This window comes from Hemitrygon akajei, chromosome 12 (genome assembly GCF_048418815.1).
Source record: "Hemitrygon akajei chromosome 12, sHemAka1.3, whole genome shotgun sequence".
Classification (NCBI taxonomy): Eukaryota; Metazoa; Chordata; class Chondrichthyes; order Myliobatiformes; family Dasyatidae; genus Hemitrygon; species Hemitrygon akajei.
This window is the reverse complement of record NC_133135.1, coordinates 45999327-46024261: the sequence shown is the minus strand read 5'-3', so window position 1 is coordinate 46024261 and position 24935 is coordinate 45999327. Positions and strand designations below refer to the sequence as shown.

The following is a 24935-nucleotide window of genomic DNA, read 5'->3' as shown; positions in this document are numbered from 1 at the left end:
AAGTCAGAAGAAGAGATAGTGATTATTAGATAAAGGGGAACTGGATTGTGGCGAGGAGGATTCATCATAAACCTATGACCATCTTCATTGACCATGGCATCATCTGGCTTTGTTAGTTATGCTAGCATTCTTTCTTCCAGAGTAGTGAATTCCTGAGATGTGATACAACCCCTCCCGTTTGTTGTAGTTACAGTGATTGTGAACTGCAGGAGAAAAGGAGTCAAAAAATACCTCAAGTGAGATCTGCCTGCTACGGATGAATGTTTATAGTTTTTTAGAAATCTTGTGAGCATGAATCTGAAAGCAAGAAAATAGGAGCGAGAGTAAGTCCCCTCAAGCCTACACTGTCATCGGTCTGATGCTGGCCTCTTTAACTGTTCTGTCCCAGTTCCCCGTAATGCTCAATTCCTTAATCTTTCAAATCTCATCCTTAATACTTCTCTAAGATCTGACCTCCTTCAACCTTAAGAGCAGAGAATTTCAGAGATTCCTTACATTATGAGAGAAGAAATTTATTTCCACCTCAGTTTTAAATGATGGCCTCCTTATTTTGTAAGTCAGGTGCTCTTTGTTCATGACTCTTCACTTGTGAAAACCTCTCAACATCTGCTTTTGTCAAGTGCCCTTTAGAATTTTATATTTTAGTAAATATGTAATACAGGCCCAAACCTTTGAAGCTTTTTGATGCAACAACCCTCTGTTCCCAGGAATGAGCCTAGTGATTTTTGCAATCAGGTTTATCATCACTGATAGATGTTGTGAAATGTGTTGTTTTGCAGCAGAGTACAGTGCAAGACTTTCTATAAATTACAAAATAAATTGATTGCTCATGCAAGAGAGGAATAATGAGGTGAAGTTCATTGACCATTCAGAATTCTGATGGCACAGCATAAAAAGTTGTTCCTAAAATGTTGAGTGATGGTCTTCATGTTCCTGTACCACCTCCTCAATGGTAGTAATAAGAAGATGGCATGTACCGGATGGTGGAATTCCTCAATGATGGATCCTGTTTTCTTGAGGCATCACTTTTTAAAGATCTCTCTATGGTGAGGAGGCGAGTGTCCATGATGGAGCTGGCTGCCTTCTTGAAGCACCATCTCTTGAAGATGTCTTCGACAGAGGAGAAGCTTGTGCTCATGATGGAGTCTCTGCAGCCTCTTTCAATCCTGTACATCGTAGTCTCCTTACCAGGCAGTGAAGGAGCCAATCAAAATGCTCTTCACTGTATTTCACTTCTGTACCAAATCACTTCAAACCCCTAACAAAGTAAAGCCACTAGTGTGCCATCCTTGTGATTGTAGCAATGTATTGGGCCCCGGATAGATCCTCTGAGATGTTGACACACAAATGCTTGAGGCTACTCACCCTTTCCACTGTTAACCCCTTACTGAGTACTGGTTATATGCTTTCCTGTCTTCTTCCTCTTGCTGAAGTTCTCAGTCAGGTCCTTTGTCTTGCTGACATTGAGTATGAAGTTGTTCCTGAGACACGACTCAACCAGCCAATCTACCTCATTCCTTTATACCTCATTGTTGCCATCTGAGATTCTGGCAACAACAGTGGTGACATTGGCAAATTTATAGGTTGCATTTGAGTTGTGTCTAGCCACACGGTCATGAGTGTAGGGAGCTTAGAGCAGTGGGCTAGACATATTCTTGAGGTGTGGCAATGTTGATTGTCAATGAGGAGATGTTATTAATAACCCACACTGACTGTGATCTCCCAATGAGCAACTCTAGGATCCAATTTCAGAGGGAGGTACCAAGGCCCAGGTTTTGAAGCTTGTTGATTAGCAATGTGGAGATGATGGTGTTGAACACCGAGCTGTAGGTCCAAGTCCTTGGTCAGGCAGATGGTTGTTGCAGCCATGACTAATCTCTCAAATCATCTCATCACAGTGAATGTGAGTGCTATCTTTGAACTGCCTTCAATATTTTCCTTGTTACATTATGGTTCCAAAACTGTGCACAATTTTCCAGGTGTGGCCTTACCAATGCCCTGTGCAACTGTATCAAAATCTCCCAATTTTGAAATACTAACTCCCTTGTAAAAGTGACCAATATGCCGTATGTCTTCTGTACTGCTTGTAGAGCTGCTTGCTAACATTTTATGATTCATACATTGAACACCTAAATCCCTTTGAACTTTATTCATTTGCAGTTTCTTTCCATTATACTGACAATATACGTTTTGATTCTTCATACCAAAATTCTTTAACCTCACACTTTCCTTACATTAATTCCAGTTGTCAAGTTTTTGCCCACTCAAGCTATTTGTATTCCATTGCAAAATCATAATGTCCTCAGAATTATATGCCCTTCCACCTTTTTTTTCAAATCATCAAAGTTGTAAATCTTAAATTTTGTTTCCTTTTCTAGACCATTTATATGAATAGTAAACAGTTGAGAGTCGTGAACCCTGGGGTTACACCACAGGTTAGATCTGTTCAGCAATCAAAAGACATTATTATCTTAATAGAAGGAAACTGTAAATGAGTAAGATCAAAGGAAGCTAGGTGTTTTAGTGCATGGTTTTATTCCAAGCCTTTGCTTTTAATGTGAAAAGTCATTTTCAGTCCACACATCCTTCAATACTTTGGCCTCTAATTTTATTTATTAGTTATATACTGTACATTTGAAAAGCTTGCTAAATCCACAAGCTCCCCTCTGTTAACTGTTAACATCATCAAAGAATTGAGCAAATTTGTCAAAAATCACTTACCTTGTATAAAACCATAGATAGATACTTTATTGATCTCAAAGGAATTTACAGTGTCACAATAGCATTACAAGTGCACAGATATACAAATATTAGAAGAGAACTAAGAAAGAATAAAAACATTAAAAATAAGATGTACAAGATTTACGTTCATATTGATAAGATGGTAGTGGAGGAATTACTGTAATATTATACAGTAATGGGTGCACATTCACACCATCCAGATAAGAAGTGATGGTAGTGTTGCACAGGGGGTCCGCATCAGCAGAGTGTGGTAAACAAAGGTTAATAACAGTCTAACAGGAGGGGGTCATCACTTCCCCGGCTATAGGTTGATTCATTATAGAGCCTAATGGCCGAGGGTAAGAATGACCTCATATAGGGCTCTTTGGAACAGCACAGTTGGTTTAGTCTATAACTGAAAGTGCTCCTCTGTTCAGCCAAGGTGGCATGCAGAGGGTGAGAAACATTGTCCACAATTGCCAGGATTTTCCGGAGTGTCCTTTGTTCTACCACAACCTCCAGTATGTCCAGTTTGACTCCTATAACGGAGCCAGCCTTTCTAATCAGTTTATTGAGCCTGTTGGCATCACCTGTATTGATGCCATTACCCCAGCTCACCACTGCATAGAGCATTGTACTGGCAACAACAGACTGGTAGAACGTGTGAAGGAGAGGCCTGCATGCAAAGGGCCTCAGTCTCCTCAGGAAGTAGAGGCAACTCTGCCACTTCTTGTGCACAGCCTCTGTTGGTGCTTCACACAAGTCTGTCGTCCAGGTTCACCCCCAGGTACTTGTAGGTCTTCACCACATCCACGTCCTCACCATCAATAGTAACAGGGACCAGTGCAGGCTTGGTCTTCCTAAAGTCCATCAACATTTTATTTGTCTTACTGTTGTTGAGCTGCAGGTGATTCAGCTTGTACCATTCGACAAAATCCTCCACCAGGGCCCTGTATTCATCCTCCTGTCCTCCCGTTATACACCCAACTGTTACTGAGTCACAAGAGAATTTCTCCATATGAAATGACTCCATGTTGTATCTAAAGTCTGAGGTATACAGGGTAAACAGGAAGAGAGACAATACGGTGCCCAGTGGCTGCGTATAGCCCTGGCTGGCACACAGCTCTGAAGCTACACAGACTGTGGTATGCTAGTCAGGTGGTCCATTATCCAGGATACACTGGAAGTGCCAACCTGTATTGAATGGAACTTTCCCCCAGCAAAGAGGGTTGTATGGTATTAAAGGCACTAGAAAAATAAAAAATAAACGTAACTCTATATCAGTGCTTCCCTGCCTATACAAATGTGAGTAGGCTCTGGTCAGCAGGTAGATGATACCATCTTTGACTCCAGTGTGCTCCTGGTAGGCAAACTGCAGAGGTCAAAGATGAGCCAGGATCAGCCTCTGTAGGGTCTTGATGATGTGTGAGGTCAGGGCCACTGGACGATAGTCATTCAAGACTTTTGGCCGGCCCTTCTTGAATACTGCGACCACGTGATATTTCCCACACAGGACCCCTTCCAGACTGAGACTCAGATTGAAAGTGTGCAGGAGAACTCTACACAACTGCTCAGCACGCTGCTTCTGGCTTCTTGCAGTTCAGACTATCCAGTCCCAATGCTTTGCCGTGTCTGAGTTTCCCCAGAGCCCTTCTCACCTGCTCAATTATGAAGATGAGTCCACAAAGTCTGGGGAGTTGGTGGCAGGTGGGATCTCGGGGAGGTGAAGATCAGGACAATAGCAGTTCATATGTCGAGGTGTGGATGGTAGGTGCAGGGGAAGGAAGGGGTGTAGACAGTGGTAGCCTGAGTTGTTCGTCCACATGTTGAACTGCAGGAAGGAAGAGCGGAGGTGTTGGTGCTGAGGGAGCATTGGGTGTCTCAGGAAGGCAGTTTTCAAACATTGAGAAATTGGTTTAACTGATTAGTCCATTCACGCTGCATTCCAAGGCTCTACAGCCAGGCAATTGAAGCCAGTGATGTTCGTCATGCCTCTCCACACCTCCCGTGTGTTACCCTGCTCAAGCTTGTTCTCTAGCTTTCTCCTGTATTCCTCCTTGTTGTCAAGGTTTGATTACACCCAGCTTTCCTAAATGACGTTATTTTCTCTTTGATTATCAACTAAAATCTTTCGAGCAATCAGTGCTATATTAACTGCCCTGTAGTCACCCCATCTATCTTCATTTTTGAACAAGGGGTCATTTTGGCTATTTTCCACATTGGGTGGTTAATGTGTGAGAGCAATCGGGAACATATAAAGGACAATGAATTATTTTAGTGTTGGGTGAATGATGGGAATTCACTGCATCGAGGAGTGGATGACAGTAATTTTGCATTTGGAGAAACAGTTGAAGAGCATTACTAAATATGACCATTCATTATTTATATATACCTGTATATGTGCACCAGATCCAGAGTTAGACTCTGTCATTGGTTTGTGTTGCATAGTCTTCTCATTGACGCTTAACAATAAGCCTAAAGGTCTCTTCATAAACACACCAATTCTCAAAACCCTGCAAAAACGACAGCTTTCTTCCTTTACACTTCGTTGACCTTTGCCTGAAGCATTAACTTGGAAAAACCAGGCCTGCAGTGTTGCCATGTACATGGCTGTCTGATCTGTGACGTCATGCCCAACGTTTGGTGTCACAAACCACCTTGTTCAAAACAAAAAACACGGACTTAGAGGGATGGTTATTGCTGGTTAGTTCCATTTTTTTGTTGGCTAATCCTAAATTGAGGAATGGTTATCAAAGCTAAAACCAGCAACAACCGATCATGCCAGATTACTGTGCTCTCTGAAGTCATCTTAAGGCCCATTCATTTTAAGGGCAGTCGTTCCACACTTGAGTGAAAAGGAAAGCACAGATAGCAATACAGACTTAATTACTAAGGTATAGTTGTAAATGTTATTTATTTTACTGTATAGCATTTAATTAGATTAATGTATTCAATTTTGTTTTACATTTTCTTTTAATAGTCTTTCAATCAATTTTGATAGATTTTAATCTGAAACATTTATAAACAGTGACTGTCACTTTATTTAGTGCAAGCTGTCAAAACAATCAGGGTGGCCCTGTGGAGGTCTTGGAGATTTGTTGCAGAAGTGAGATTTTGAGGTCACTGCCAGCCTGAGGCCTCCGTCGGTCAGAGTTGATCGTGGATGTTGTGCCCTAGCTGTATAGTTATGCAAGCCTGGGCAGTACAATATGGAGAGCAAGCTCCCCCTCTCCACGTATTTGATGAACCCAAAGGAATGGCAGAGCCCGATGCAGTTTGATACAAGCACTGTCACAGGAGTTGCCAGTCAACATTGAACTCAATGTAGGACTAACTTAGGGGCTCCAGCTCCGAATTTTTCCTTCGGGGTTTACTCCTGAAGCCTTCCCCGTTGATGGGTATAGCCGCAAGGTAGTAGAGGTTTGAGATCATGGTTTTCCTTCTAGATGAGCTGCCAACCACTGCTGACGAGCCCCATCTGCCCAAAGTGACTGGTTTTAAGGTGCCAGTAACCTGCCTTTGCCCCTTCTCCTGTCAGTAGAAATGGTTCTGCCCGGCTTAGTAGCTAAGCCACACGTGAAGGCCAGGTGCTGGACTTAGTTATTTGAGGTGCACGCCATTGGGAGCATTTAATAGGTAGTGGGAGCTTGTCCCCATTACCACCCCAGCTATAACAACCTTAAGGTCACAGCCAACCATGCACGACAAAAAAAAGTGTGACCTGAGGAACGAGTGAGGGCATTAGGATGGGTCAAAAGCAGCCGAGCCAGATGCATTTGAAATCATATTTAAAATGAACACATCTTCAGTCAGGGGCATAGCCCAGCAGTCCCACAATTTAATCTGAGCCTTATCACGGGACAATTTGCAATGACTAATTAATCTACCAATGGGTATGTCATTGGACTGTGGGAGGAAACTGGAGCACCCAGAGGAAACCCACAAGGTTAAGGGAAAACATTCAAGCTCCTTACAGGCAGCAGCAGGAATTGATCCCTTGTCACCATGCCACCCCACTACAATATGCTAAAGGTAGTGGATTCGGCCCAGTACATCACAGATAAAGCCCTCCCAACCCTTGAGCACATCTACATGAAGCGTTGTCTAAGGAAAGCAGTATTCATCGTTGGAGATCCCCAGTATCCAGGTCATGCTTTCTTCTCACTGCTGCCATCCAGTAGAAGATACAAAGCCTCAAGACTCACACTGCCAGGTTAAAGAATAGTTACTACCCTTCAACCATCAGGCGCTTGAATAAAAGAAAATAACTACCCTCAGCTTCACTTGCCCATCATTGAAATGTTCGCACAACCAATGACCTGACTTTAAGGACTCTTTATCTCATGTTCCCAGTATTTATTGCTATTTATTTAGGTTCAATGGGTACAATTAATGTCAGAGAAATGTATACAATATACATCCTGAAATTATTTTTCTTTGCAAACTTCCATGAAAACAGAGGAGTGCCCCAAAGAATGAATGACAATTAAACGTTAGAACCCCCAAAGACCCCCCCAGCTCCCCTTCCCACACACAAGCAGCAGCAAAGCAGCGACCCCCTCCCCACCAGCAAAAAATCATCAATGCCCTCCACCAAGCACTGAAGCGTGCAGCAAAGCATCAATAAAGACACAGACTTGCAGTACCCCAATGTCTACTTGTTCGCCCGGTAATTTGATATACCACAGGCTCTCTCTTCCCTAATAACACACCACTCGCTGATTTATGATGTTAAAAGTCTGTTGCATTGTGTTTTTCCAAGCTCTGGGCCCGGAGAATCAGCCCCAGAAAGGCACAGCCCTCCAGACACACAACCCACGGCAGCTAACCCGCTGCTCCTGATGTTCCATGTTCTCCTGCGACATTTCAGTCAGGGGCACCAGCCTAGCGTCAGCACGTCTCCAGAGCCACAAGAATCCAGCACTGATCTTCCAGGCCGTGTCCTTGTGATATCAAAAAGCAGCCGGTTGTGAGGTTCTGAGAGTGGGTCCCATTCCTGCTAAGAACTGAAGTCAGAGTGTAACTCCAGGTCCGGGTCTTCAAAAGAAATACCAAAGATAGAAATAGAGCTGTTTTGGAAGATGCAAGCAAAGAAATCACCGTTTCGAGCCATCGTAACTTTGCTCTGCTCCCTTCCTCCTTTATATTTGCATTTGCACTGCTTATTGTCTTCTGCACTCTGATTGATCTTCCATTGATCCTGTCATAGTTACTATTCTATAGATTTGTTGAGCTTTCCCATGAGAAGATCTCAGGGTTGTATATGGCACCATGTACGTACATTGATAATAAAATTTACTTTGAGCTTTAAAAGGTAGAAAGTAAATCTGCTGAGGAAGAAATAATCAGAAAGTTTTTGTTTATATTTATTTATTTTTGAAGAACTGGGTACTGCTAACAAGGCCACTATTTATTGCCCTTCCCTAATAGCTCTCATACGCATCCTGTAAGACATCATTGTAAATGCCAATCAATAATATCAATGATACTGATATTTGCAAAAATGGAAATAGAGTAGTTAAATTCAATTAGATAGTACTTAGTTCATGCTTGAATGGTAATCATCATATAGAATTTCAGTGATGTGGATAGATGATGAATGACATCTAGAATCCAGGCCTCCACTCTGCACTCAGAGGCCAACAGTGTGAACATGGGATGAAGGATGTCCAGAGTCCAGGCCTCTGCTCAACACTCTAAGCAACTATGTGGATAGGTGACAAAGGATATCTGTGGATGTCAGACTGTTCCAGGTCGGTGAATCCCAAGATTGGATGTCACTGGGAGCAGAAAACACCAGAGACAATGTGTTGATGTGCCCAGAGTTCAGATTTGGAGTTCAGGGTCCTGTCATCGTCTACTCCAGGTGTCGATACTGAAGATCAAGTCCTGAAGGTCGATTGAAAGTCGAAGCCTGATATCTGAAGACTGGAGGTCTGCCCTGGAGTTGAAGCACCGTACATGTGTACAGGGTGGGAGAGAGGAAAGGGACTTGTTCTTGTTGTTGTTTTGTTGTATTCTTTGTTGTTCCGCCAGCATCATGGGAATGCTTTGTTTGTGCCAGAATGTGTGGTGACACTTGCAGGTTGCCCCGGCATATCTTTGGCGCTGTTGGTTGTTAACATAAACAATGCTTCGATGTACATGTGATAAATCTGAATTATTTGAAAAGGACAAGTGTCGTCAGGAGTGAGTTTTATTTGAGCCAATAAGAAGAGTAAGCGGAGCGGCCATTATGCAAGTGGGCCAGGCAGAACAGGCAGGGGCTAAGGGTGCTGAGTCATTTGTTATCATTTGTTTTTGACTGTTGAAACTTGGGCTTGAGAAGTTAGAGCCAAAGGTATAAGAAGCTCAGGAAGAAGAGGCTTAGTAAGTAGTCTAGGTAAGAGCAAAACTCAAAGATTACAGAGAGAAGCCACAGGTAATAACAAGTAAGCTTTTATTGTCTGTAAATCCTCAGTCCTTAGTTCAGTGTTGGCAGAATGGTCAAGACATTGGAATTCTCCTGTGAGATGTGGAATTTGAGGGTACCTAACAGTCTCCATGATGACTACATGCACAGTAAGTGCAGCCAATGTCAGCTTCCTGGCTGACAAGGTCAAGGAACTGGAAGTACTCAGGACCGTTTGGGATGCTGAAAATCTCATAGATGAAACTTTTACTGAGGTGGTCACACCCAGAGTGCAGGCTTCAAGTAATAGATGAGTAACACCAGGAGAAGTAAGGGGAGTCGGCAGTCAGTGCAGGGTTCTCGTCTGACCATTGCCTGTACAGCTGGGGACAGTGGAGAGAGGGTGGGGGGTGACCTATCAGGGCACAGTAGCAGCAGCCAGGCCAGTGACATTGTGGCAGGGAAGGCTAAAGTCAGGCAAAGCGATAGTAATAGGAGACTCAGTAGTTAGGGGAACAGACAAAAGATTCTTTGCCACAAAAAAAGACGATGTGTAACCTTCCAAGTGCTAGGGTGTCTCGGAGCAGCTGCAGAATATTCTCGGGGTGGGGGGGTTGCTGAGCAGCCAGAGGTGGTGCACATTGCAGTAGTGACATGGGTAAAAAGGAGGAAGAGGTCCTGCGCAGAGAGCATAGGGAGTTAGGAAAGAGGCTGAAAAGTAGGACCTACAAAGCAGTCATCTCTAGATACTCCCAGTGTCATGTGCTAGTCAGGGCAGGAAAGTAGTGCACGTGAATGAGTGGCTGAGGAACTGGTGCGTGAGGCAGGGTTTCAGGTTCTGGATCATTGGAACATCTTCTGGAGCAAGAATGATCTGTATCAGAGGGATGGGTTGCATGTAAACTGGAGGGGAACCAATATCCTGGCCAGGTGGCTCACTAGTGCTACTTGGGAAGTTTGGCAAAGCAGAAGGGGGTTGTGGTGGGTGTGAACCAGAGCACCAGGACAAAAAGTGCTGAAGAGAAAAGTAGATATCAGGGCCAGTAAAAACAGGCAAGAACAAAGTGGTTAATACAATAGGATGGATAATTTGAAGTTTGTGTATTTTAATGCTAGGAGTATTATGGGTAAAGGTGATGAACTCAGATCATGGATCAGTATAGGGAACTATGATGTTGCGCCTATTACAAAGACTTGGACAGGAATGGTGCTTAATGCCCCAGTGTGTCAATGTTTTGGGAAAGATTAAGAGGGAAGTAAAAGAGGGGTGGAGCTATTAATCAACGACAATATCACAGCTGCACTCAGAGGGGACATAATGGAGAGCTCGTCCACTGAGTCTGTATGGGCAGAACTCAGAAATAGGATGGGTGCAATGACTCTGATAGGATTGACCTGCACCACCTCTCCCCACCCGCCTCACCCACACAGATCAAATACAGGTGTAAAACTGACAGAATTGTCATGGAGGACCTCAACGTTCTTAGTGCAAGATGGGGCAAAGTTTGTTGGGTTGGTTTGTTAAATCAGTATATAGCTGAGGGGCGGCTTTACTGGATCTAGTATTGGTTAATGAGCCTAGCCAGGCAACTGAGTGAGCAGTGACCGACCACAGCTCCTTAAGTTTTAAGTTAGCTATAGATAAGGATGAGTCTGGACCTTGTGGGAGAATTATTAAGCTGGAGCAGGGCAAATTACAAGAGCATTTGGCAGTGACTAGAGAGAGTTAATTGAGAACAGCTGTTTTTGGGCAAGTATATATCTGACGTGGAGGCTGTTTAAAGACCAACTGCAAAGAGTACAGGACAGGCAAGAATTCCAGTCAGAAGGAAGGACAGGGATGGCAAGGTAAGAGAACTTTGGGTGTCGAGGGAGGTGATGAATTTAGTCAAGGGAAAAAAAGGAAGCTAGAATCAAACAGAGCCCTTGAAGATTATAAAGAAACCAGAAAAGAACTTAAGGGAACTAGAAAAACCAGGAACCATGAAAAGTCCTGGGCAAGTAGGATTAAAAAGGATCCCAATTCTCCACATAGGTGCATCAGGAGCAAGGGGATAACTAGAGGGTGGGATTACTCAAGGATTAAGGGGGAAATTTTCTTGAATATGAGAATGTGGGTGAAGCACTTACTGAGTATTTTACTTCAGTATTTACCAAGAAGAACGTCAACAATAGGGAGATCAGTGCCGAGAATATTAATATGTTAGGGCATTTCACAGTATTGTGTCTCTTAAACAACATTAAAGTGGATAAGTCTCCAGGGCCTGATGAGATGTACTGTAGATTGTTGAGAGACACAAGAGAAGAGATTGCCGGGGCCTTGGCCAGTATTTTGGTGACACAAGCACAGTCCCGGCAGACTAGCGAAGAGCTAATGTTCCATTATTCAAGAAGAGATCCAGAGATAATCCTGGAAATTTTAGATAGGTGAGTCTCATGTCGGTGGTAGGCAAGTTATTGGAGTGAATTCTTAGGGGCATGATTTTTGAGCATTCAGAAAACCATGGCCTAATTAGGGAGAACCAGCATGTGGCATTGTGCAGGGCAAGTCATGTTTACTAACTTGATAAGAGTTTTTTGACGAGTTTACAAGGTGATTGATAAAGGCAGAGCTATAGATGATGTCTACTTGGATTTTAGTAAGGTGCTAGATGAGGTCCCTCATGGGAGACCATAAGACATAGGAGCAGAATTAGGCCTTTTGACCTATTGAGTCTGCTCTGCCATTCAATTATGGTTGATTCTGTTTTTTCTCTCCTCAGCCCCACTCCACAGCCTTATAGACCATAAGATATAGGAGCAGAAGTAGGCCATTCAGCCCATCGAGTTTGCTCCTCCATTCAATCATGGGCTGATCCAATTCTTCCAGTCATCCCCACTCCCCTGCTTTCACCCCATACCCTTTGATGCCCTGGCTAATCAAGAATCTATCTATCTCTGCCTTAAATATACCCAATGACTTGGCCTCCATAGCCGCTCATGGCAACAAATTCTACAGATTTACCATCCTCTGACTAAAGTAATTTATCCATTCTAAAAGGACGTCCTTCAATCCTGAAGTCATGCCCACTTGTCCTAGAAGCCCTTACCATGGGAAATAACTTTGCCATATCTAATCTGTTCAGGCCTTTTAACATTTGAAATGTTTCTTTGAGATCCCCCCTCATTCTCCCGAACTCCAGGGAATACAGCCTCGAGTTGCCAGATGTTCCTCATATAGCAACCCTTTCATTCCTGGAATCTTGTGAATCTTCTCTGAACCTTCTCCAAAGTCAATAACCCTTCTCCCCATAACCTTTGATGCCATGGCAAATCAAGGATATATCAATCTCCACCTTAAATGCACATAATGACCTGTCTTCCACAACTGCCTGTGGTAACAAATTCCACAAATTCCCCACCCTCTGGCTAAAGAAATTTTTCCATATCTCCAAGGCTCATCTAGAAGATCAAGATGCACGAGATCCATGGTAAATTGGCTGCTTGGATTCAGAACTGGCTTGTCCACAGAGGTAGTGGTCGAAGGGACTTATTCTATCTGAGGGTCTGGCAGGCATTTAAGGTTCAGGGCAAGATTTTTACTCAGAGTGGTGGGTGCCTGGAATGCGCTGCCTGGGTTGGTAGTAGATGTAGATGTGTTAGGGACTTTTAGATAGGCACATGAATGTAAGGAAAACGGTAGGCATAAGGGATTGGTTTAGATGGCCATTTGGTTGAGCACAGCGTTACGGGCCAAAGGGTATTGTTCTATGTTCTGTGTACTAATCTTTAGATTGGTAATGGAGAAAGACAAAAAAGTCTAAAGTAGGATGATGAGCAAAAAATGATAGATACTCGACAGTTGCGCAGAAAATACTCTGCAAGTCAGACAGCACCTGTGTAGAGAACAACAGGGTCGATGTGTATTCATTACAGTGCTTTGATGAAGAGGCAATGACCAGAAATGTTGACTCTGTATCTCTCCATGGACGCTGCCTACCTTGTGCAATTGCAGCACTTTTTATTTTCGTGTGAAGTAAAACACCTTAATTAGGAGAGGGCTAAAAATCGATGAGATGAAGGATGTTCTGACCAAGGCGAATTGAAACCAAAGACTGGCAATCATCTGAATAATTGAGACTGAGTATAATACACTGAGACCAGAGGCAATAAGGCAAATATGCTGCACAAATGAGAATAAGATTATTTTTATTTCAAAGCTAAACTTTATTCATCATAAAATACAAAAGAAAAACTGCAAAACTCTTTGCATTCTCAGTGCCATTTGGTCAATACATTCAGTAGTGTTAACATTTGTTTTTGAACATGGCATCATTGCTATGCATGTGTGCCCTAGGAGCAATACACGGTTTTATTAAGGGGCTGCACCATCAGACTCAGCCCCTCCCTGTCCAGTAGCAGAACGTCCCTGCGATGTGCTCCTTCCCCACAGAGCTGTGTTAGAATTTGCATTGGTTGCACCAAGCTGCAGTGCATCCCTCAGCACATACTTCTGCAGCCTGTAGTGTGCCAGTTTACAGCATTCCCTAACAGACGACTCCCAATGCCAAAATACAAAGAAGAGAATGGCAGTTTACTAAAAGGGGAACTTGGATCTTACAAAGAATTGTAAATAGTAAGAAAAGACACGGGTCTGATTAGTGACTCATCTTTGTATACTGGTGGAAAACAAGGCTGCAGTAATTAATATAAAGGATGATGTCAAAAACTCAGCAGAAATTAAGGTTGTAGATTCATAGGATTGATGAAAATTTATTATTAAGAGTTATTAGAAAGATTAACGGTGTTTAAAATGAGTAAGTCACTTGGTCAGATTGATTATATCCCAAGGTATTGATAGAGTGGGGGTAGAGATTGCCAGAGGGCAGCCTCTCCTCTAAAGATACCCGAGGCTGTCAATAGGAATGGAAAGTGACAAATAGGCATGCTTTATCAAAAATGAGTACCAAATCAATACTGACAACTACAGATCAGTCATTTTAACTCTGGTGATGATTAGAAACATAGAAAACCTACAGCACAATACAGGCCCTTTGGCCCACAAAGCTGTGTCGGACATGTACTTACTATAGAAATTACCTAGGGTATCCAGGAGTCCAGGAATCCTTTTCTACAGCCATTGTCATTTTAAAACAAATTCTGCTTGAATTTTTAATGACGAAAAGGTGAAGTCTGATGTAGGGAATGCAGTATATGACATCTAAAACATCAATTTTCAGAGGCACTCCACAAAAAATGGCTGGTTAGCAAAAATTAGCATTGTGAAACATAAAAGTCAGTAAAAGGATTAGCTTAAGTACAGAAAACAGAACCACTGTAATATAGACATTACAGTGGGAGGCTGGTGCATATTGCTTTCTTAGAAAATGGGCTGTATCGCAATTCTCCATAACATAAAATCATGTCAAGAGACACTGTACATTCTGTGTCAATTTAATTACTTTCTTTCACATAAATACTGTGGGAGATTATATTTTGTTCTGTATCTCAAGTTTTTTGGTACTGATTTGCAAATACTTTAAGAGTGAATTTCCTTAACCCGAACAACTATAGCACGGGTTCCGCTGTAATTGTTTATTTTCTTAGAGGTTTGTGGAAAATAGTGCTCTCTGTCTTTGTTATGACAACTTATTATGATGAATTAAATATGAATGTTCAGTACTAAAAAAATTAAAAATATTGATTACAACAAATTGTAATTTGTGGAAGGTCAAGATTAAATTCTTATAATGTGTGGGAAAATATAGGGTCTGCAGAATGGGAACACATGGCAGATGAAATTTACTACAGCAGGGAATATGAAATAATACAATGCAGATCAGTGATACTCAGATCACAGCTTGTGACTCTTCAAAAGCTCTGCTTTCTGTATTTGAATATGAACTTTCTTATACCACAGTATAGTAACTATTGTATATTCCATTAAACACTAACACGGACTCACCTATTTCAAAACTTTTAAGAGGTTGAGAGTGATAGGCAAAATATATATGGTTAATATGGGAGCCTTTGATGTAACCAAGAACCAGCCATCAAGCTTTTTCCATCCAAATCAAGAGATGCAGCCATTGTCCATTAAAATGCTAATGTCACACAGCAAACTTTAGGATAGTTCGTGGAGGTACCAATGCGGTTGTGTCCTTTGAGTAGATTGAGTGAAAGTTTGATCTCTTTGGATCTACAGATAAATAGAGAATACCTCTAAATGTCACTTATACTGAACTTCTCTCACATAGATAGATAGATAGATAGATAGATACTTTATTCATCCCCATGGGGAAATTCAACTTTTTTTCCAATGTCCCATACACTTGTTGTAGCAAAACTAATTACATACAATACTTAACTCAGTAAAAAAATATGATATGCATCTAAATCACTATCTCAAAAAGCATTAATAATAGCTTTTAAAAAGTTCTTAAGTCCTGGCGGTAGAATTGTAAAGCCTAATGGCATTGGGGAGTATTGACCTCTTCATCCTGTCTGAGGAGCATTGCATCGATAGTAACCTGTCGCTGAAACTGCTTCTCTGTCTCTGGATGGTGCTATGTAGAGGATGTTCAGAGTTATCCATAATTGACCGTAGCCTACTCAGCGCCCTTCGCTCAGCTACCAATGTTAAACTCTCCAGTACTTTGCCCACGACAGAGCCCGCCTTCCTTACCAGCTTATTAAGACGTGAGGCGTCCCTCTTCTTAATGCTTCCTCCCCAACACGCCACCACAAAGAAGAGGGCGCTCTCCACAACTGACCTATAGAACATCTTCAGCATCTCACTACAAACATTGAATGACGCCAACCTTCTAAGGAAGTACAGTCGACTCTGTGCCTTCCTGCACAAGGCATCTGTGTTGGCAGTCCAGTCTAGCTTCTCGTCTAACTGTACTCCCAGATACTTGTAGGTCTTAACCTGCTCCACACATTCTCCATTAATGATCACTGGCTCCATATGAGGCCTAGATCTCCTAAAGTCCACCACCATCTCCTTGGTCTTGGTGATATTGAGACGCAGGTAGTTTGAGTTGCACCATATCACAAAGTCCTGTATCAGTTTCCTATACTCCTCCTCCTGTCCATTCCTGACACACCCCACTATGGCCGTGTCATCAGTGAACTTTTGCACATGGCAGGACTCCGAGTTATATTGGAAGGCCTCTTAGGCCTCTAAGGCATCCTCTTAGGCCTAGTAGATATTCTTTATGTAGTTGAATGTTGAGATCTGCTCTAAAGTATGTGATTACCACAATAAACATCCATCAGATCCGTGTCAGTTGATAGCCAGTATGATTTCCGGGATGTTGTTTATGAGGGAATGGACAATGATGTCAAGTAGAAATAACAACTTCTGCACTACCATAATTCTATTTAGTGCTCATTTCTGCATGAGAACCAGTTGGGCACTAATATGAAAAGCAGCCTATTTAATTCACCAAAAAGGGCAAAATCCCATATTTACGTAGGTGTCTTCGGAAGAGTTTTTAAGGAATTAATTTTTAAACATCTGGTCTAAATGCCTTTTTTTCTCTCTCGGTTTATTAGCTATATCTGTAGAAAATTTTGATTTTATTGTTTGATAGTCTAAAGCAGTGGTCCGCAACCACTGGGCCGTGGACCAGTGGTCTAAAGGAAATAATTACACTATAACATTTGGAATTTCCCATCCCTGTAAAGGGGAAGGATGAAGGGCAGGAATGCTTCCAAAGAAGGGAGTGTTGACTTAGAATGGTGAATATTCTCCTCTGTACCATAGCACTTTGATACATCATTAAATACAGTTGAATCTTCCAGGAACCATAGTTCTGAGTATTTTGCAGCTACTGCAAAGTACTGGTTAGATAACTTTGAAAATTTCTTTACAGAATAACTCTTAATAAGCTCTGGCGTTTCATTTGCTTCCTGCTATTTCAGGTCATTGTTTGCAATTCTAAGTTCATTCGGTGAAGACCAGCTTGAACTTGAGTTACTCAGAACAAATTTTGCAAAGTTTAACTCCCAGTCTGTGCTAACTTATTTCATTGAAGATTAGAAGGAGACTTCTGTAATTGGCTTCAGATTTTCTAATAATTTAAGTTCATAATTGATATTCAATATTCCTTCAAAGTATACGTGTGGCATACGGTTGAATAAAATAACATCAGTTTGTGCCTAGGTTGCCAAACAAGGTGAGCGACTGCTAAGGGAAATGTTTCCCTCAAGGAAACATCAATCTGTGACACTCTTTCTTGATTTAAGAAATATTTCCAGTTCCAGCGCTGCTCAGAAAATAACAATGATTGGTTAATTGAATCAGCATCAAAGATACTACTCTTCTCTTCATTTGAGATTTGTGTTACGTTTTCAGTAAAAGGACTGTCTCAGAATTTATAGAGCTATGATAGTTATTGGGCCTGTTCTCTTGAATTGTAGCTTCATTAAGGCATAGAAAGGGGCCATTTTGCTAATACGATGCTTACTGGCTCAGAAGAGCAAGAGCAGCTGTCAGCCATACTATTAAACATGTAAGATGATCTCTGATTATACACAATCTTAATATTTTTCCATTCCTGTGTACTGACTCATTCATCCCAATGCAACATTGTCAGAGCTTCCGTGTCATGATTACTTAATTGGTAGTTGCGAACTCCTCATTTAACCTCAAAGGCAAATAGGAATGTAGAATAGAAATTGGCCTCTTAGCACAAACGATCCTTAATAACATATTTACCAGAGCAGTATACACAAAATGCTGGAGGAACTCAGCAGGTCAGGCACCGTCTATGGAAATGAATAAACAGATGACATTTTGGGCCGAGACCCTTCATCACAACAAGAAATGAAGGGGGATGATGCCAGAATAAGAAGATAGAGGGAGGGAAAGAAGGTGATAGATAAAGCCAGGTGGGTGAGGGAGGGGGTGGGATGAAGTGAAAAGCTGGGAGTTGACAGCTAGCAAAGTTAAAGGGCTGGAGAAGAAGGAATCTGATAGGAGAGGAGAGTGGCCCCGGAACAAAGAGAAGGAGGTGAAGCCAGGGTGAGAAGAGGTAAGAAGGGGGTTAGAGTGAAGAATTTGACTAATCTGCTGAGTTCCTTCACCAGTTTGTGTGTATTACTCTGGATTTCCAGCATCTGCAGAACCTCTTGTGTTTGTAATGCATTTCCCATGGGTGTTTCTTATCATCTTATTGCACTACAGTAACAAATACCTGTTACTGGAACAATTATAAAAAGGACTGACTGCTGAGAGTATTCAGTACCTGCTTGGAGTCAGATTGTTTACCCAAGATCTGAAGGGAAGTCTATATTGTTACATTTCAGAAGATAATTAAGAATTCCTCAGACCCAAAGAGTTATTCGTCACCACATCTTTACCACATCTACAAACTTCGAATGCATCATCCTGAATTGTTAACCAACTATTAATTTATACTAACAAGAGTGGATCATTGGCATCTCTTATCAGTATCTTTACAACACATGACACTGGAAACACTTCTGAAGATCAACTATATGAAGAACAATAATCCAAACTCAAGGCATTTGCTGACCACTAACCACATAAACTGAACCCTTGTATGATTGTGTTGTCTGTTTTCAGTGCAGTGTATTTGAGTTCTCCATTTTGTATAAGATTTTAAGATCTGTGTAGAAGCATTGAAGACTTCACAAGCAAAGATTTAAATAAAGCTCAGGGTTGTATATGCTAACAAAATTACTTTGAACTTTAAAAGTGAATCAGATTTCTGACAATAGATTTACTTGTGTTCTTAGAAAGCTGCTGGAGGAGCTTCTGTGTTGCCATAACCAATGTAGCTATGGACCAAGAGCTGGGAAGCAGGATTAACCTAAAAAGTCCATTTATGGCTGCCAAGAGTATGATGGGCTAAGTGTGTGCTTGGTCTTTAGTGCTCATCTTAACAAGATGAAACTGTTTTAATATTTCTATAATAAGAAGAGGCAAAACCCAATCCAATTTAAAGACTGAGAGGACTCAAGCAGGCCTCTAATTAGTTATGCGAAGAATTGATGGATGCACCAGTGAACGCATAGCTATAAAGAAATGTGCAAAGTGAGCAATATGTGATCAATTACTGAATTGGTAGAGTAGCAATTATATTGAAGATTGACGAGATTATCCATGGAAACAGGATAAACTGGTAAATCGGTTTATATTTATCGCATGTACTGGAGGTACAGTGAAAATCTTTGCTTTGCATGCCACTTCTACAGATCACTTCACTAGGCAGCTTAAGGAAAGTAGGTTACAGGGAGGCACTCCGTTGATCAGGGTTGATCATGGATGTTCTTCTTAGCTGTCTTATGTTTTATACCGCAAACCAGGGTAGTACGATATGGAGAACAGTCTGTTTCTTATGCAGCAGGCTCCCACTCTTCATGCAGCTGATAAATCCAAAGGAACGGCAGAGAACGTACAGTTTGGCACTAACACGTCACAAGAGTTCCAGTCATCATTGAACTCAACGTTGGACTGCCTTAGGGACTCTAGCTCCAGATTTTTCCTCGGACTTTACTCCCAGGTCCTTCCCCATGAATGGTATAGCCGCAAGACAGTGGAAGATTGAGATCAGAATTTTTCTTCTAGGTAAACTGCCAACCATGGCTAGTGAGCCCCATCAGCCTGGAGTGACTGGTTTTAAGGCGACAATGACCCATCTTTGCCCCTTCTTCTGTCAGTAGAAATGGTTCCACAGCTCAGCCACATGTGAAGATTGGGAGCATTTAATAGGGAGTGGGAGCCTATCCACCCCCTCCCCCCCACCCCCACCACCGGCTAAGGAACAAAAGTAGTATCAGAAAAACAACGTGAGAATGCAGAATAAAGTGCTGTAGTTGCAGAGAAAATGCAGAGCAGGTAGACAGTAATGTGCTAGGCCAGGACAAGGTAGAGTGTGAGTCAGGAGTCCATCGTATCGTATATAAGGTCCACCCAGTAGTCTTATACCAGTGGGATAAAACCCGTCCTTGAACATAGTACTATATACTTTCAGGCCTTTGTATCTTCTGTGTGATGGGAAGGTGGTGAAGCAATGATGTTCAGGGTGGGATGAGTCTTTGATTATGTTGACTGCTTTACCAAGGCAGCAAGAAGTGTAGACAGGTAACACAATTAACTGACAAGATAGAAGTCACCTAAAAATGTTAAAAGTCAGATAAAACTTTTAGAGTTTACTGACACTAGCATCAATAGAACACAAGATACAGAAGCAGGAGAAGGTCCTTCAGCCCATTCTGCCTGCTTTACCAAACGTTAAGATTGGGGCTGATCTTTTATCCTGATGTCATTTTGCTGCACCAATACTCTATTCCTTCATCAAAGCCCAATCTGCTTTATCTCTCCTTGTATGAAACACCTGCTAACCCAGGTATCAATTTGTTGAAGCCTCCTTGGACTCCCTCAATCACAAATAGATTCTTCCTTAAGTAAATAGATTCAATGTTCCAAGTGTAGTCACACCAGAGCCCTAAATAATTGGAACAAGTCCCAACTCTTGCACTCAAATCCTTGTGTTTTAAAAAAAATACAACATACTATTAACTTCCCTAGTTACCACCAATATTATTCTTGATGAGGTCAGTACTCAGTTTTATTTCCATTTGTATCGTGAGAAAGGTTTGCTCTGGATTCAAAATGTTGACTCCTTATTCATTTCCATAGATGCTACCTGACCTGCTGAGCTCCTCCAGCATTTTGTATGTGTTACTTTATACATGCCATCTAGGTCAGCACAGTCATCCTGCTGCTTTCTTATAGCACAAACTTTAGCATAAAACGTTAGCGTGAATTATGTCTGAAAATTTTGTTGTGAATCAACCTAGAATTCAATTGCCAAGCACTTTATATACTCAATTAAAATATACAGTCAGACATTGAATGCAGTCAGCTTTAGCTCAAGTGGTTGTGAATTGTACTGCAGATGTAAGTGACACACCTGCACATGGATGACAGATGTTTAACATCACTGCAGCTGTCGTGCTTCAGATACAAAATCAGGAAACAGTGCAGGCATGCCCAAGGAAGCATGCCCCAAACAGAAGGAAAGATACTGTTCAATCACCCCTTAAAAGTATAAACCTTCTCTGCTCCATTGTTCGACTGTCCACTTAAGAAAACGACAATGAATTCAGGCCTGATGCCACACTGTGCCAGCTTCCTCAGCATTTTTTCTTTGGGCTCCTTTTGGCAGGGCTATTTCTCCCTCCCAACTCTGTCTCAACAATGTCAAGTAAGGTGAGGTTGGTTCTAGCACCCTTCAGATCGGGTGAGCCCATTATATCTAGCAATAGTTTCAGTTGAAATTTGGAATTTAAGAGCTCCAGCGATGGTGGGACGTCATACTCTTTAATCGTGTGGGTGAGTTTGGGCTTTATGTGTGAATTTGAAAGTCAGATGTTATTAGTTTATAGCCATGACAAAAGTCCCAAAGCATTTGTTGTATACTGCACAGTATGATTTTAGCATACTTTCATTACAATAATATGTAGCTTGATGATTCTATATTGCATATATTTGAAATGTAGCTAAATGGAAAATAAAAATGTTGCATTAACCTTAGAAGAAGTTCACCATTATTGTCTATTTTGTTGGTAAGTACTAGAGTTAAAACAAATACTGATCAAAGCATTTAATTTTTGAAGGTAATCCTTGTTCATTGTTTTAATCATTTCATTCTCAAGGGTTAATAAAATTGATTTGAATATTTATCAGTTTTTGTTTCTCCTAAAATCATTAGATGTAAGATTATTCTATTTAATAACAACTTAAAATATTGATTGTCATTACTCATTTGTGAAACTAGAACTGGGGATAATGCCTCAAGATTCGGGGGAATAGATTTAGGAATGGAATGAGGAGAACCTGTTTTTCCTAGAGAGAAGTAAATCTTCCCAGGGTTCTCTGCCCAGGGAAGCAGTAGGTGCTACCTCATTAAATATATATTTAAGACACAGCTAGAAATATTTTTGCATAGCAGATGAATTAAAGGTTACAGGGAAAAGGCAGGTAGATAGAGCTGAGTCCATGATCATATTGATTGACAGTAGGCTTGGCGAGCCGGATGGCCTACTCCTGCTCCTATTTCTTTTCTTATCCTTCTCTGTAAAATGTGAAAATAAGAAGCGCATGTTATTACACCCTATTATTTCCTTTAAACACTTACCTGCACCAATTTAATGTGTTTTAATCTTGAACAGTTTTGTTACATAATACGTACAGCATATAAATTTTCCATGCTATATGAAACTATGAAATAACTCTTGTAAAATGCTTACTTTAAAGCATGGACCTATGCTCAAAGTTTCCAATTTTAATGGTTTGTGTATTTCTTAGTGGTATTGAATTGTATGCCTTTTTTTTCTACGTGGGTTTTGTATATTGCCCTATCACTATACATATGTTTACCATAATGGAAATGCATGTACATTTATAAGTTCACTATTAGTTAAATTTTCATTCTGGTGATAGAACCTTGAAGTGGAAAATTTACATAGCATTACATAGCTGCAGTACTTCCTGTAGCTTTTAAATACACACTGCAACCACCGGATGTTAGTGGACATAAAATCATACAGCAAACAGAGATCATGTAGTCTAATATGGCTATGCTAACAATTTAAGAGCTACCCAATTATCCCCACTAATGACTTTTTTTACATTTTACCACTGTACATGGAGTTTTTTTTTGACATCTTTACTTGAATCTGCCTTTGCAACATACAAGGAGGAAATGTCATGTTATGCATAAAAAAAGCTTAAAAATCTCCCGCACTATTTTAAGAATGCACTGCACGTATAAAGCAAAGATGATGAATAAATGTTTCAATATGAACATGTATTTAATGTTTTAAGCTCAATAGAGACCCAGTCTGTTTAACATGTGTTCATATGATAAATCTACCATTCCAGAAAGCTATCAGGTGAATCTTCACTGCACCATCAATTGCAAGATTGTCCTTCTTTAGGTAGGGAGACTAGAATACTTCACAATATCCCATACATAGTTTGAGTCATAGCCCTATAAAGCTGGAATAATTATCTCATCTGCTCACATACTCTTGCAGTAAAGGCCAACATAACATTTGTCTTCCTAATTGCATGCTATATCAGCATGTTAACTTCTGACAAGGAAGAAGTAAAATTAGGTTTTAATATCTGTACATGTTTTGGAAATTATTCACAAAGAATTTCTCTAACATATTAAAAGTGTTGAAAAGCTCAATATTAGGTAACGTCTGAACCTTCATTCTTTAAAAACTTAGACAGTTGTTACAAGTAAATCTGCTCTGTTTTACTTCCTGTTTCTGTCTCCATGCATTTCATTGGTACTGACTACAGATGATACAAAAAGAGCTGGTAGGTTTGGAAAATGTATTTCAAAACTGTTTTTGGAATTCTAAATACTACATAATTATTCAATTACTGTCTATTCACTATAACCATAATATGTTTGACATAACATTTCACTATAAATAACTAAAATTGATTTGTTGAAAAATCTTGCAACAATTTTTGTTAGTTAGTACTGAATTAATAAATCCAGTATTACAATTATAAATGGCAACTAGGATTTGGCTATTTTCTTTGCATGAGTCCTTTACCATGCATAGTGTCATAATTCATCAGTCATCTGATAAGACGTGAAACAATCTTAATAATATAGTGTACATAAAATATTGAATTGGGAGCAAAACTTATAGATGGCTTGTACCTATAGTAATCCAGTAGTATTTTAGAATAGAAATATAGAAAACCTACAGCACAGTGCAGGCCCTTCGGCCCACAATGCTGTGCCAAACATGTCCTTACCTTAGAAATTACCTAGGGTTACCCATAGCCCTCTATTTTTCTAAGCGCCATGTACCTATCCAGGAGCCTCTTAAAAGACCCTATTGTATCCGCCTCCACCACTGTTGCTGACAGCCCATTCCACGCACTCACCACTCTCTGCGTTTAAAATTTTTTTTTAACCCCTGACACCTCCTCTGTACCTACTTGCAAGCACCTAAAAACTGTGCCCTCTTGTGCTAGCTACTTCAGCTCTGGGAAAAAGCCTCTAGCTATCCACAAGATCAATGCTTCTCATCATCTTATACACCTTTATCAGGTCACCTCTCATCCTCCGTCGCTCCAAAGCGAAAAGGCTGAGTTCACTCAACCTATTCTCATAAGGCATGCTCCCCAGTCCAGGCAACATCCTTGTAAATCTCCTCTACACCCTTTCTATGGTTTCCACATCCTTCCTGTAGTGAGGCAACCAGAACTGAGCATGGTACTCCAAGTGGGTTCTGACCAGGGTCCTATATAGCTGCAAACTTTTGTATCAAACATCACTCAAAATATGGCGCTTTATATATAGAATGCTAAATAACAAATTAGAAATTAGTTCCAGTTTACAGCTATCCAAAATGCTTCTTCAATATTTGATTTATGATTTCTCAGTACTTGGGTTTTTTAAGCATGATACAAAAGCTGATTCATATATGTTAAAATCTAAATGTTTGTATTACCACAGGGCTTTGAAAACCTTAAAAACTTGTTAGAAGTTGATTTACCCAGCCAGAAGTTTGTGAATAGAGAGCACAATTTTGTGCATTGCTAGACAAAACAATGTTTCTATACAGCTTTGTGTTAATGAGCTGAATATGATAACAAGGTCAATTTAATTTAAGAGAACTTCCAAAAGAACAAAGGAAAAGATTTTTCATGTAATGCATTAAGTTCTAATTTCAGAAGACTATTATATATTTACTTGTGCAGGAAGATTGATGGAAAAAGAGCCAGGTAGCATGTCCAAGTCATTAGCTCTGTTATAGCATCACAGGCATGATT

At 40.8% G+C, this 24935-nt stretch overlaps 1 protein-coding gene across 10 annotated transcripts in view; it reads left to right on the top strand.

Annotated features, from left to right (window-relative positions):
* The window catches only part of elavl4 (ELAV like neuron-specific RNA binding protein 4), an 86522-nt gene that overhangs the window by 16310 nt on the left and 45277 nt on the right, over positions 1–24935 (top strand). For 4 of the 10 annotated variants that reach the window (XM_073063033.1, XM_073063029.1, XM_073063032.1 and 1 more), the window contains exon 3: positions 23442–23459. The exons of the other annotated variants lie outside the window; for them this stretch is intronic. In XM_073063033.1, the coding sequence (XP_072919134.1) occupies positions 23442–23459 (18 nt within the window). The remainder of the gene's footprint in view (positions 1–23441; positions 23460–24935) is intronic. 10 annotated transcript variants of the gene reach the window in all.